The sequence below is a fragment of the Pygocentrus nattereri genome, chromosome 17, assembly GCF_015220715.1.
Source record: "Pygocentrus nattereri isolate fPygNat1 chromosome 17, fPygNat1.pri, whole genome shotgun sequence".
In the NCBI taxonomy this organism is placed as follows: domain Eukaryota; kingdom Metazoa; phylum Chordata; class Actinopteri; order Characiformes; family Serrasalmidae; genus Pygocentrus; species Pygocentrus nattereri.
Window position 1 is genome coordinate 14,598,242 of NC_051227.1, and position 15,627 is coordinate 14,613,868.

Genomic DNA, 15,627 nt, shown 5'->3' on the forward strand with positions numbered 1-15,627 from the left:
CTCCAGTATGACTGAGCGCTATAACAGTGCTGTAGTTGAGAGGAGCAGATGTGATTTAACGCTGCTAAAGCTGTTAGGATGTTAGGATAGAGGTATTACGACAGAACTCATCACTCACACTTGGTCACAGGAAAACAGCTTGCTGGTCGCTCCACTCAAACAGGGAATGTATAACTCCACGTTTAACTCCACGCTTTCCGAGTTACATGTCAGAAAACTCGCAAGTAAGCAAGCAAAGTTTATTTATACCGCACTGTTTACAACAGGTGTTGTCAAAAAGCAGTTTTACAGAACAATCAGTATGCCAGAAAGAAAAAGAAGAGAGAATCCGGGTCCGAGCCCCTATGAGCATCACCAGTGGTGACAGTGGCAAGGAAAAACTCCTTAAAAGAGGAAGAAACCTTGAGAGGAACCAAGACTCAGAAAGGGGAACCCATCCTCCTCTGATGGACACCGGACAGCAAACATTATTAGTATAAAGTATTATGGTACAAAGTGAGAAAAACAGGTGGGCACTAGTTAATTAGATTAGTTTATGATTAGCAGCAGCAGCAGCATCTGAGGGTGAGGACTGCACAACGTCATACAGCGAGAAGCTCGGTGGTGGTCAAGCCGCTCCAGAAGGTGGGCGAGCAGTGGCACCTGATCAAGGCAGAAGAGGCAGCAGCATCAGACGCACAGGATGGGCAGCTGATCAACTCGGCAAAGAAAGGAAAGAAAAACGCACAGTGCTGTCGTAGAAAACACCACAGCTGTTGCTAAACGTAGAAGTGTGAGAATGGTTTATTATATAGAACGCTTGTTGAATGTTTCTCATAGTTTTATCGAGGAAAGTTATCTCGCCAAAATGACCGTTTTATTGCCCAGCCCTACCTGCATGTGTCATTGGAAAGAGATTTAGGAAAGACTCTTAACTTAGTTGTTGGGAAATCACAGTTGGAACAAGAGCAGATTTTTGACATCAGTATTGTGCTGTATCTGTAGGTGTATAAGGTCACATAAAGCTGGTGTCGGATAAAAAACCTTGCAGCTCCAAAATGGTAACTTTACAGGAGAAGGAAAAAACACACTTTACTTTTAATGTAAGTCAGTGGAACCAGACGTCGTTCCAAATCATTTTGGGATGTATCTTTTGGTCCATTCATCATGAAATTTACACACAATGTAAAGGGTAACAGACATTTTCAAATATATGTCAGAAACTGAAAAACGACAGAAATGGAGATATGAGGTTTTCTTCCGACTGCAGTGATATGCTACAGAACAACACTATATGTGAACTTGTGTTTTAAACTGGGCCCACGCAACACAGTTTGTACCCGATTTTAACACCGATTTGCCCCTTGCAGCACATTTTCACAGTCTGAAGTGATTTTCGAGGTCGGGAGCTTCATCAGAAACAACTGATGCTGTGGATGACCTGTCGTGTAAGCAGAGGAAGCGAAACTTTGGAGTGAACCCTCTAACATCTTATATCTGTCAGTTTGATTTTTATGGCTCAAAATGTTCGCGAGTCCTGCATTGTGACATGGTCAGAGATTTACTCAGCAAGTGATTCAAACAGCCAGTCAGAGAGCTGGAAGAGCGGAGAAACACGCGAAGAGTCTTGCATGAGCAGCAGAGTAGAGACCGAGGAGCTGAGTGTAAAACACAGGCAGATAAGAGCCGATATCAGGTTTATAATGTGAGGATCCAGATGTCGAAACCCTCTCCTTACAGTCTCAGCTCAGCTGCCAGTTTATAGTGAAATATTTCTCCAGCTCTCACTGTGATATCAGCGCTTCTGAACCACGTATTCATCCTCAGTTTGCACTTTCTCTATGCATAAAAGCACAAACAGGTCCAATATGTTTGGCTGTTTGTGTCATGTCATCTGAGGAGATCTGGGAGTTTGAGTTCTGATTTCTAGCTGAAACACAGTAGACGTCTGTTAAACTCTCTCTCTGCCTTGTCTGGTCCGAGCACCCTCATGAAAAAACGACAAGAAATTCTGTGCTAAAACGTTGGCGTTAAGTTTGTGATATTCTCAGTTTTAGAAATTTAAGATTTTAAAAGTCATGTAGTGAGCACCCAGCCTTGAGTGCCCATCTGAGTCAAATACACATCAGAGGTTATTGTTGAATTAATTACTGCATTTAAGTATTGAACAAGTATCGAACTTTTAATGAATCGTATAACACTAGTTTGAATCGTGATGACAGGTAGGGGTCCCAAGAATTCATAGCTGACCCTCTAGTTAGATCCATAATTAGTCCTGTTTGACTGAATATAGTTATATGCGACTTATATAGTCAAGCACTGAATAAAAAAGCAAAGAAAACACTGTCCTTATAGTTTTCTGCTGTTTTTTTTGTTTTGCTGGTACATTGTGTCTTTGCCAACTTACCAAACCCCATACAAATGAAAAATTGTGGTCATTCTTTCGCTTGGCCTGTAATGGTAAGTGTGTGTTTATTCATGTTGTTCTCAGGTGAATCAGGTTTGGGGAAGTCCACTCTGATCAACAGCCTGTTCCTCACTGACCTCTACCCTGAGCGGGTCATTCCTGGAGCCGCAGGTCAGTAAGATCACTGCTGCAGAAGTCACTAAATCATACACTGTGTGTGTGGCTGGAAATGACAACCTTTACTAAGTGATATTCAAAATTATACGACAGTTAGTTCCGGCCATGCAAGCTGAACCCAATACCATTCGCCAAACTAAACGGGCTGTAAGAAGCTTTACAGACTGGCTGGAACAAAACAACATTAATACTGATCTGGAAAAAACTGACCAAACTGAGCTGAACCTGATATTGGGTCAGTTTTATGGCTCAGTCTGATCTTCAAAAGGCGAGGCTTACAGCAGACTGAGCAGCGAGTGGGCGGAGCTCGTTACTCTGACTTAGCAACAAGCTGCTTGTTAATGAACTATAATTTGGAGGAAGGAGCTGAACATTAAAACATATTAAACACCTCTTTCACGGCCAGTTTATTCATCTCTTACTGTATTTATTTACCTGTTGTATTAAAGCAGTAGAACACTCGAGGAGTGTGTTATCACCAATAACATAACAGATGTTATTTCACGATTATGCACTCCCTCTCAGGTTCTATTGCTTCGTTGTTTGTATAAACCTTGTTATTTGGGAGCAAGAACGTAGCCACCAAAATGTCATCAAAACCAAAACATGTTCACACAAATTTACCCAAAGTTTGCTATTATATTGACACAGTCATCCCAAAACCTCCCAACTCCATTTTTTTATATATGCGTTTGTCTATTCATTTATTTATTTGCACTATTTAAATTCACCACTTGTCCTTTACATTATTTTAACATTTCATGTTGAATGGACCAACAGAAATGGTGCAAAAGTACTCGGAGTAAACTTGTGTTCCATGAACACACGTTCCGGTTTAGAACATACAAAAATAAATGTTTTGAAGATACGAAGTTTTTCTGAAGTCACCAACGTCAACATGGGGTGTTGTGCGATGAGGCACTCTTAGACCTGTCAAAGCAATTTTGAGATGAGCTGATGTTTGCTTTGTTCTGCTTTTTCCAGAGAAGATCGAGCGCACTGTGCAGATTGAGGCGTCCACTGTGGAGATTGAAGAACGCGGTGTTAAACTTCGTCTGACTGTGGTGGACACACCTGGATACGGAGACGCTATTAACAGCCAAGACTGGTACTTTATTTATTTTGGTTTCCTTCAGGGGTGTGAAAAGTTACTTGTTTTTTTCCAAGACGGAGTTAATAAACGTTAACTTTCACCGCTAACTAATGATGGTTCCGAAACTCAACTACCAAGAGATGTAAACAGAGTCTGAGTGGTTTGGTATAAAATGGTTGATTGTAGAGACTCTTTACAGTGGTGGTGATGAGAACCAGGGGTCACCATGATTACAACACAAATATAGACATTTTATTTACCACCCAGAACCACCAGAGAACCTACACAGTGAAGTTTTCCCTCACAACACCCTGGATGTTTAAAAAAAATGTTTTAGGCCAAAACCTCAAATTGTCTCTGGCATTGAATTCATTGTCATTTCTGTGAGGGAGCTTTTAGAGGTGGACATCTGGTTCCGATCACCACCAGTGTGAACAGTTCTGACTCTGTAAGTTTCTCTGGCAGAGTTGAATGCACTTTTTATGTACCGTTTGATTGTCTAGAAAAAACGAGTACTTGTCACATTCAGACTTTCTCTTGCAAAACATTTCAGACAAATTACTTACTTGTGCTTTTTTGTACTGGGTGCTATTTTCTGTCACTTAAGGAAGCTGTGGCTTTTAAGTTCAGAATATTTAAATTGGCACCATTTTTAGGAAGAAAAAGGAGAAGTGGTTAGTTAGTGAGGATAAATGAGGAGTTGAATGGGAAGCTGCAGCAGCTGCTCTTTGTGGGAGAGCAGATAGAGGAAATGAGTGCCCTCTTCCTGCCCTCTGTATGGGCCTCTGCCTCTGTCAGGCAGAGCTGGAGAGAAGCTGGAATTCTCAAAGGAAAGGTATCCTGTTGCATTTCTCCTGTAATGACTGTAACTGAGGGTTCATTGTCATAGTTAAAAATGAATAGTAAAATCAACTTTCTTCTTACCATTACTAATTAATGTCCCCTTAACAGTACCATCATTGGCTTTCCAGCCTCACTTTCCAGCCCACTAGCCGGGCCTGTGCATCTGCTAGCCCTGTCTGCGGTGCGCCTCCGTTGGTCAGCTGTATCACTCAATTGTGGGATCTTTGTGGGGTCAGCCAGAAAAAAACACTGAGAGTCGCTGATGCTGACAGCGTAAACGGCAGTGATATTTACTAAACAATCGGCTCTATTTTTGAGCCAGAGAAGCTGCTGTGTGCTGATGTTTAAACACCACAGGTTTATCAGTACACTGTTCGGTTCTGTTTTTAACTTTTCTCCACAATAAAGATATTTTACAGTTAAAAAGTTGCTAAACATCGTTCTTATTACCAATTATATAATAATAAATAATAAAATATATACAATGAGATGACAAAATCTTAGTTTTCTTGATCTTAAATATAATCCAATAAGAAAATGCCATCTTGAAAAGCTGAGTGCATTTCATTTGATGCAGAACATAGAAAATAAAATAAGAAAAGTATAATTGTACTAATATCAGGACTAATACGTGAGTTAGGTCATGTAGAGTTAGTATCAGTACACTGTATTGGTTGATACTAAAGGATCAGGTATCGATTTTGGTATCGTAAGGGAAAAGGTGGTATTGGTGCATCTGCAATTTCGTTGTGATGTGTTGATCTATATGTTGTTTCTGTACTTATTCCTATGATATGCAACATGTGTCTGACTTAGTAGACACATTTTTCTGCTTTTAAGTATTTGTGAAACCTCCACTAACACGCTATTGTTAGACGTTTCCCCCCCAGCCTCAGCTTTAGTTGTCATGGAATTACAACAGACTTAAGTGTGAATGTATTGGTGCTAGATTTTCAGTAATGTTCAACAATGTTTGTTAATGTTTTGCTGTTTGCTAGTGAGTTCAGTTTTTGCACAGCAATTTTTGGTCATCTTGGCAATAATTTTATCCAGAAATGACCCATTGTCCTCAGGATGGCTTTTACAAGTCTTTCTGTTCTGAGTAATTTGACCTACAATCCATAATGATGCACAGTGTATATGAAATACATACATCATGGCTACTTGATATTCCTCCCTGACCCTTTACAGACAGATTCAATGACGGAAAGGAATAGAGTATCGGTGAAAGTTGTGATATTTCAGGTGATAGACATTAAATGCTATAGGACTTAGTATTAACCCCTGAGGAACCCCATTGTCATTTCACAGTGCTGTTTTCTTTCACCAGCTTCAGCACAATCATCGCGTACATTGATGACCAGTTTGAGCGTTACCTGCATGATGAGAGTGGCCTGAACCGCAGACACATCGTTGATAACCGTGTTCACTGCTGTTTCTACTTCATTTCACCACTCGGACACGGGTGAGTTGCTAAATTCGAGAGTAACGTTTTGAATAGTGATGTAGTAGTATTCGCTTGCACATTTTTAAAGAGAACCCTGACATTAAGACATGTATACCTCAATATGGTGCACGTATCCAGTGCTATTAAAATATGTTGTTTGAACAAAGCTCAATATTTTATTTATTATTATAACTACACATAATTTTGTGTTGAGACTTTGAATGGTTGCTTTTTTTCTTGTCCATTGATTCAGGAACAGGTTAAATTTGTAATTTAACTCAAATATATCATTTAGCATTTCTGTGATGTTACCCAAGATAAAAACTTCATAGTTGTCAGTGCAACCTCATGACATCATGACAGTGCAGCAATTGAGACTTACTAGTACAGTGATTTTGCCTGTTTGTCATAAGAAAACGTGTATGCCTCTCTATTTTAATAACTGGACAGCTACTACTGTTAATAAGCAATTGAAATAGGTACCTAATAAAGTGGCCAGTATTTGTTTACATTCTGTATTTGTAAACCTGTAGTGTGGTTGAAGTCTCGCTCAGGTTTTTTGTTAATTTTGTAAAGTTTATTTGCATGAAACGTTTTGGTGATTGAGTTCAGCACAGTTAACAGGCCACTTAAATCGCAGTAGCAGTAACGGTGCCTGTACTACACAATGTTATAAAACCACAAGTTGCAAAGAGTCTGTGAGAAATTTGTAGCTCATATGCTGCTGCTACCACCTTGTACCCTTTGAGAACTCTGGGTGGGTACTTAATTGAGTTTAGCACATTAAGTGAGACCATGGCTCAACTAACTGTTTTGGATACCCTCGTGTTTTTGAGCAGCTTCTTTTCTATTTTGAGAGTTCTGAATCTCTCGAAGAATTCCATGGTAATTTTTGGATTGTATGACCCCAACTGTGTTCAGCATGTAGAGAGTGCTTTTTATGAATAACTGATTTTCCGCTCTATACTATATTTTGCACCAGGAATGTAGCTAGGGCTGAAAGATTGGTTGCTTTTATATCAAAATCACAATTTAAGGCAGTTCAATTTTCAAATCGTAAGCTGCAATACAGCCCACACTTAAAAATATAGTTCTTTAAGGTTCTTAAAAAAGATGGTTCTTTAGTAAAGACAGTCATTCTGTATAAAAAAAAAAAAACATGAACGCCAAGTTCTTTGCATGGTAAAATGGTTCTTCAGGTTCTTCTGGATAACGTATTGTATTTGGTTCTGTACAGCATCAAGTAGGGTACTGGTATTGTTACTTTGTTGCTTGTTGAGGTCAAGCTTATAACAATAGAATAACATTTTAGTCCTGTAGAGAACTCTCTTCTATATAGAATCATATATATACAACATGTTCTCCATCAATCTGAAGAACCATTTCACCACGCAGAGAACTTTTTATGCCTGCAAGTGGGTTGCTGAGTCCTTATGGTGTTCTATATTAAACCACTGTCTTTTCTAAAAAAGCCTTTAAAAACCATCTTTATTAAGTGTGTACATTAGCAAAAATGTTGTTCTAAGTTTTAAGAGGGGAAACAGAACGAGACAGAAACAGTTTGTGAACTGCCTGTAGGTGAGTTAGACCAGTCACCTCCACGTATGACATCACAGCCACAACTAACAGGCAGTTTGACACACTGCGTTCAGGGGTCGAGCATCAAGCCAAAAAAGGTCTTCTTGGCCAAAATAAGTTGGGTGTGAATCTCAATAAAAAATAAAAAAAAAGATAATAATAATAATTTAAAAATGCTATTTGAACTGCAGTTGCAATATTAGTCGGAAAAATCGCAATTAGATGTAGGGTATCGTAAGGTAGGCCTGGGTCTAATCAGAATTATCACAGCCCCACTGAATCAAATGAGGAAAGAATACTCATTAAGTCAAATGTTTTAAGATAATTAAATCTGATTTATTTTCTGACTGCTGTATTATGGCCAATCAAATCGTAAGGCTTTCCGCCAAGGTCTGCCTTATTTTCTCAGCCCTCCAATCTCTGCTTAGCAGTTGCTGCTATCCACCATTGCCTTCAGTTTTTTGTCACTGCACCACTGTTTAAATTTGAAGCTCTCCTTATGGTTAAAAGATGTACCTGTGGACATTTAAAGGTGCAATTCTGTCCCATTAAGCATGTTGTTTTCTACCCAGCCAAAGCCAGAAATTTAACCCTTGTGTAGTGTTCAGGTCTGTGGAACCCATTTTTAGTGTTTACTAAAGGAAAGAAATGATGATTTATTATTTTTTTAAGCTCAGATTCTCGGCCTTTACTCATTTTCTGTGAAGAACATATAAAATAACCCATTTTCGGTGTCTTCACTCTGTTCACCCCCAACACTTTTATATTACACATGTGGTGTTGGGCGCAGGGAGTAAAAGTGTGGAGGTACTCTGTCCTTCACTCTGTTCTCCTCCTACATGGCTTGTGGTGTGTGTGTGTGTGTGTGTGAGGGTGGACAGCATGGACAGGCTGCTTACTGGCTACAGCTGCTAAAAGAGAACCCTACACTGGACACTTGTGATATTTTAAACATCTGATATTTTTACAGAAATTGTTATGGCTGTATTGATTTAAACAATAATGTGGTGGATCCACCAGACCACTGAGTAACGCACACATCAACACCACACAAGGGTTTTCTGCTAATTTGGTTCTTATACTGTTCTTTTACCACAAAGGCTCAAATACGCTTTGTGAAAATATAAAAGCAAACGTCTAACGTTACCTCGTTGCCTGGAATATTCACAGATAGGGCATAAATGGATGATTTTTCATGCACACCATAGCAGCGTGCTTTACTTGCAATGATTAGTTTTAGGTTTCTAACTTCAGTGAGTTGGTTTTGTTTGTCTTTGTACATCTCAGCTGTCCGATTTTAGTAAACATACGTCGACTTTATTGGGTAAAAGTGTCTTGCAGTGTTGGTGTTTATATGAATCCAGTATTCCAGTTGATTGCCATTGTCTGTATTGTATCATTATAAGGTGGAAATGTGGGAATAGGTAGGGTGATGACTGTATCAGGAATAGATGTAATTACATTTTGTAATAACCAATAATTTAGCCCACTTTTTCACAGACCTACCTAAAACTGTATTTCTGCCTATGCCACTGTTTTGTACCATGTCTTTTTGCTTTGTTCTGCAGTTTGAAGCCCCTGGATGTCCAGTTCATGAAAGCTATTCACAACAAAGTGAACGTGGTGCCTGTTATTGCCAAAGCTGATACGCTCACTCTGAAGGAGAGAGAGAGGCTCAAGCGCAGGGTAATGCTCTTAAATCTCCCTTTATCTTCCAAAAAATCCCCTTTACCTGTACCAACAAGGATCAAATATACTGAACAAAACCATTCATTCACATTTATATTATTTCAGCACAGGGATTATCTTAACAAACTTTTCATATTTCTTTATTATGCAAAAAAATCTATTACAGTTCGTTTAAATAGGAAGATTGCAAGCACTGCTGATGTGTACTGTACAGACTATGTAAACATGTTGTCCTAGTTATTTTTTTAAAAATATTAGAATTATTTATAATATAATATAATAATTTATATAATAATAAAATAAAATATAATAATTTGAAACAATGTGATTATCTTTTGAATTTCATACCAATATGTAGTTTTATGCAAAAGTTTATGTGCCCCAGTCAAACTATGTGTTTTGGTGGTTTTTCTAAACAAGTAAACACATTCTCTACAGAAGAACACGCTTCGGCACAATTTAATTCATGGTTACTATTTTTTTTGTTTGTTGAACATATTAAGATATATATATATATATATATATATATGTGTGTGCGTGCGTGCGTGCGTGCGTGTGTCGCTGCTTTCGGAAGAAAACCTCGTATCTCAATTTTTGAAAATTCCCGTTGTCCTTTACATTGTGTGTAAACCTCATGAAGGATGGACCAAAAGAAACTGTTCACAATGGCTTAGAACAAAGTCTGGTTCCATTGACTTACATTAAAATTAAAGCATGTTTTTCCTTCTCCTGTGTGTGTGTGTGTGTGTGTGTGTGTGTATATATTCGTCATTTTTGAGTTTTTGACATAGTTTGAAAGTGCTTGTTGTCCTTTACATTGTGTATAAATGTCATGAATGGACTAAAAGAAATGTCCCAAAATGACCTCCGTTGATTTGCATTAAAAGTGAAGTCGGTTTTTTCCTTCTCCTGTGAAGTTAACCTTGTATCTCCAAAATGGTTTGTTCCAACAGCAGCAATATGTAAATATGACCTGAGCTAAAATTTCAGGAGCATCTTATTTTATACTTTTCATCTGCATAAAGCACGACTCACTGTTTCATGTTTTTGACAACCATGAATGGGCTTTAGATTTTAGATGAGATAGACGAACATGGCATTAAGATCTACCACCTCCCAGACGCTGAGTCAGACGAGGATGAGGACTTCAAAGAGCAAACGAGGATTCTGAAGGTGCGGCACGCCCTCTGCTGTTTACCATCATTGATTTCGCCCCGTGTTTTTCAGTTATTGCATGTAATAGCCCTGTAATCCACAGTTCTTACATTTATATATAATTTTAATAATGAAATTTGGAAAAAAAAGACTATTGTACTTTAGGGCTTTGTTTACATGTTACCCCACAGCCTTCCATCACAGCTTTGTGAGATTCAGTGTAAAATATTCCAGTTTGAGGCCTGGAGGCCAAGGAGATTTACAAAAAAGGAACAAAGCTGCTTTTTATAATAATAAAACACTGCTGTACATTTGGTTAAGCAGGAAACCTTCAGTTATTTTATGAATAATTTTCAAATATCTTTGTTGTGTTTTATATTTATGGTTTAAACATTGGAAACATGTAAGTGGCTTTAGGTGTTTTTGCACTGGCACGAACAGGAAAAACCCCAGAAATCAGGAGAAATTCTAAGAGCACTTCTCAGGAGCATTCATAGCATCTGAAACCTTTAAACCTATTCTTAGTTGCCGTGTAGGTCAAGTCAAGAGTCGGATTAATAGAGCGGGACAAGCCAAAACTGAAGGGACTTTATGTGAAATCCAGTGAAGGAGTGTATTTATTCTGTCACAGGAAGCTGCAATGTTATAACCCTTTCTCCTGTGTACATAGATGGACTGGATTTCAGATAAAGTCCCTTCAATTTTGGCTTGTCCCGCTCTATTAATCCGACTTTTGACTTGACCTACATGGTAATTAAGAATAAGTTTAAGGGTTTCATATGCTATGAATACTCCAGAGAGGTGCTCTTAGAATTTCTCCTGATTTCTGGGGTTTTTCTGTGTTTACAAGGACAATCCAGGACAAGAAATAGTGGACAAAACGTAAACTCTCTCTTTCATACAAGTATCTTTAATTTGGAGCAATACTAATGACAGTTATTGAGGCTACCAGTATCTGCCTTACGTTTAGGATGTAAAAGGGAAAGTGCTAAGCTTTGGACAAACAAAGAGGACACATGTACTCGCAGTTCCTTAAGTTGAGTTGAGCCAATTTTATAGAACCCTACAAAAGCTTGATTGGCATGTATGTATTTCATGTTTATGAATATAACCTACAAAGACAATAGGCAGTTTGTATAATAATTATAAAAGTAGTATAAATATAGTATAATAATTATTAAACTTCTTCTTTATACACCTTTATCTTCTTTTAACTGTATTTCCAGACCAGTATCCCATTTGCCGTGGTGGGATCCAACCAGCAGATCGAGGCGAAAGGAAAGAAGGTGCGTGGGCGTTTGTACCCATGGGGCGTGGTGGAGGTAGAAAACCCCGAACACAATGACTTCCTCAAACTTCGCACAATGCTCATGTAAGTTATATTCTTCTCCTAACCCAGTGACAGAAATCACTCAGCAGCCTTTGATTTGATGCTGGTGGGTGTTTTGAGTGGAAAGCAGGCAGCACATTCGATTGGATTGCCAGATAATGCAAACAACATTGTTAAACGACCCGTATAGTGGAAAAGTATATTTACCCCACTTTTTTTAAAATAATGTGATGTATTATAATGAAACATGAAGTTGGTCAATGTTCTGGCAGTATTCCCAGTGTGCTCACAAAGATGTTTTAATCACATGAACATAAATTATCATGATGCACTGTTAGAAAGAAAGGTACTATGCAGGTACATATCTTATTTATCAGGCTACAAACAGTGTAAATGTTCCCTCAAAGGTTCTCCAGTGGTTTTAAGGGCTGATTGTGAAGCTTAAATCAGTTTCTCCAGGTGAAAAGTTGGTATTTGTACCTTTTCATAACCGAATGTTTAAAACAGAACAGTAGAATAAAAGCCTGGAGGCGAGGCGGGGTGTGTGGAGTCAGTACAGCTTAGAACACATCATTTCAGTGGATTATGGTTCAGTTATGTTCCCTGACTAAAGGGACTGAGATGGAGCCTTGAGGGAACCACCCCAGTGACAGTTTAGTTAGTTTATTTCTGAGAGTGTAATGATAAAATAACAAGTATCACAAAAACATCACTTTTGTAAGTCGCTCTGGATCAGAGCTTCTGCTAAATACTGTAAATGTAAATGCAAATATATGAGTGGTTGTTAAAGTTCACAACTGTAATTGACCCTGATGACTGGTGTTTGTTCAGCACCCACATGCAGGATCTCCAGGAAGTGACCCAGGACCTGCACTATGAGAACTTCCGCTCCGAGCGCCTCAAACGGGGCGGCAGGTTGTCCTCCCATGGTTACATTCTGCCTCTGTCGCCTGCGTACGTACGGCCTGCTTGTCTTTCTTCACCTCCCCCGCCCTACCGGTACTCTAAACCCAGAAAAGCATCATAATGACTAGTGTTTGGTAGAGGATTTAATGATTTATGGACCTTTATTTGATACCAGCCAGTGATATCTATTCATTTTATCATTTGGAGAAAAAAGAAAGAAGTATTAACAAACTGTGCTGAACGTAAATTGACCTACCCAAGCTCCGCCCACAAATGCTTATAGCAGCTGTTGCTAGGTTGGACAAGCTTTACAGCATTTTAATGAAGAAAAGCAAAACTCAGTCACCCAAATGAGAAGCTGTCAAATTAAAATTAATTGGATTATTACTTTCAAATTTCAGATGCATACAAAGTAAATGCAGTTTGAAATGAATCACTTTAAATGTATGTATTTTCATTACCTCTTATTCACAAGGGTATATTCTGGTTTGTCCATCTGAATTTTCGTGACCAAATCGTGAGGTAAATTATTCAGTAACTGCATGAAATAAATGTACGTTTTTATTTTCTTTCTTTTATTTTTTGTAAGTTCCCCTCAAATTAACAGTGTGTGTTTTATGATCTACACATATTGCTATATGCTTATAATTTATTGCTGAAAGCCAAAATCTCAGACGGTCTTTGTGTTATTTTATATTAGTAATTTTTCCAGAGCAGATCACTGAAGAGACGTCGCCTGTTTATAGTTTATAGCCCAGATTTGGGGAAAAACGGCTCGACTTTCAGTAGAAAAACAAACTGAGTTCAGCTTCTTTTATTATAAGGGTTTAAAACGACATCACCATCTATTTAACTGGAAAGAAGAGTTACAGCCTCACACGACGCCCAGCTTCTGAATGGAGCTTATGAAATATGAACGTTATGAAGTGCGTTTTGGAACCACCGGTGGTCTCGAGGAGTTGAAAAAATCCAAAAAAATCTCATTAGGTTGAATAGGATTTTTGCCAGTGTTGAAAAAGCCAAAGCTTGTCTAACCTTGCAACAGAAACTGGGTAAACATCACTTGTGCTGAGAATAAAAAAGTATTGTTTTTTTATGAATGTCAATGTGGTCGTTTGACCATTTTCAAACTTCTGTCAGCCAAAATGTAATTGAATCAGGTGTGCTGCTGATGAAATTTAAAGAGGAAATCCACTGATTGTTTAAAATTTCTGCATAACTCAGTGTTTGAGAGTCGTTCAGAGTAGTTTGGTGTGAAGTGGTTGATTGTAGAGACTCAGATCTCTTTACAGTGTTGGTGATAGGAACCAGGGGTCGCCATGACGACAACACAGATATATCATAACCACCAGTGAACCTACACAAGTCTTCTGAGTTTTTATGTTGAATGCTGCTGATGATAAAAATAGTGGTTTTCTTTGAGGATTATTTGTGTGTTTTCAGTCCAGAACCTTCTCAAAACTATCATAAGACATAGTCTCTGACATCAGGCAGTGTAGAAGCATTAAACCCTTCACTCGTCTGGTTCCTGTTACCACCACTGTGAACAATTATGACTTCTAGAACAAAGCATTTCACACCAAACCGCTCTGAATGACTACATCTTAATAATTGAAATATGTAAAAATTGCCCTTTTATTTTAATGTTATATAGTGGTTTTACTGGAAGAAACATGCAGATAAACAGATTTAAACCATTTGCATAAGACTTGAACAGCACTGGATGTTCTGTGATTCAGAAACGCATTAAATCAGTGCTTTTTTAGCGGGTAGGAGGGGGAGGTACTGCTGGGAGCTCAGTCTAAGCTGTCTGTCCATCAGCCTGACGCTTTACTGCCTCTACACGCACACAAACACACTCTTTCACGTCCACGCAAACGCTCCCTAACACGCACGCCTTGCTCTGCCTCACGCGCTGCGCCTCAACACGCTCTACCGCACCTTCCACACCTTCCATGCTGTGTTTGCCACTTCTGCTCTCAGCCCTTCCGAGCCTCACTTCACACACACTCTTTGGTGACTCACTTCAGCCTCACTTCTACATGCTGAGTATAAATGATATATATTATTCAGTCTTGGATTTTGGGATTAAAGCGATGGTTCAGCCAGAAATCAGATTCAGTGTATGAAGTTTGTTTAGTTTTAGCCAGGAGCGATTCTTTGATTTTACCGTTAGGAGTGCTCAGCCCACAAAGAGGCCAATTATTGGTTAATTAGCTGAGGCAGCGTAACCTGTCACAGTGTAAATTTTAAGCCACGTTATCTTGTATCAGTAACTTTTAGTTACAAATCAAATCATGTTTGTCACAGCACATTCTTAGGTGCGTAGGGTGCTTATTCATACTGAAATACAAAAATACATGAGAAAAAATATATACACATTAGGCTGTAAATATATACACAGTATATCTACACCAGTATTTGCCCCATTCCAATGTCCAGTTTTTGTAGAGTGATATAAGTTATGAAATAAAAGCTTTGACGTGCAGTTGTACACATTTACATATACGCAATTAGTGAGTCTGAGGTAGATAAATAAGATGGAGGGTACACAGGGGATTAACACTGTCCACTCAGACACTCCTACCTTGTCGGTCCACCTCATAGATGTAAAGTTAGAGACTATAGCTCATCTGCTGCTGCACAGTTTGTGTTGGTCATCCTCTAGTCCTTCATCAGTGGTCACAGGACCCTGCCCACAGGACGCTGTTGGCTGGATATTTTTGGTTGGTGGACTATTCTCAGTCGAGCAGTGACACTGAGGTGTTTAAAATCTCCAGCAGCACTGCTGTGTCTGATCCACTCAGACCAGCACAACACACACTAACATACCACCATCATGTCAGAGTTACTGCAGTACTGAGAATGATCCACCACCCAAATAGTACCTGCTCTGTGAGGGTCCATAGGGGTCCTGACCACTGAAGAACAGGGTAAAAGGGGGCTAACAAAGTATCAGGGAAACAGATGGACTACAGTCTGTAAATGTAGAACTACAAAGTGCACCTATAAAGTTAGACTAA

The 15,627-nt window shown here is 38.8% G+C and overlaps 1 protein-coding gene across 2 annotated transcripts in view; it reads left to right on the forward strand.

Annotated features, from left to right (window-relative positions):
* Positions 1-15,627, forward strand: part of sept2 (septin 2) — a 30,807-nt gene that overhangs the window by 8,520 nt on the left and 6,660 nt on the right. The window contains exons 4-10 of one of the 2 annotated variants that reach the window (XM_017706351.2): positions 2,471-2,557; positions 3,548-3,671; positions 5,830-5,964; positions 9,093-9,210; positions 10,285-10,386; positions 11,595-11,740; positions 12,530-12,652. In XM_017706351.2, the coding sequence (XP_017561840.1) occupies positions 2,471-2,557; positions 3,548-3,671; positions 5,830-5,964; positions 9,093-9,210; positions 10,285-10,386; positions 11,595-11,740; positions 12,530-12,652 (835 nt within the window). The remainder of the gene's footprint in view (positions 1-2,470; positions 2,558-3,547; positions 3,672-5,829; positions 5,965-9,092; positions 9,211-10,284; positions 10,387-11,594; positions 11,741-12,529; positions 12,653-15,627) is intronic. The other variant, XM_017706352.2, reaches the window with a different exon arrangement.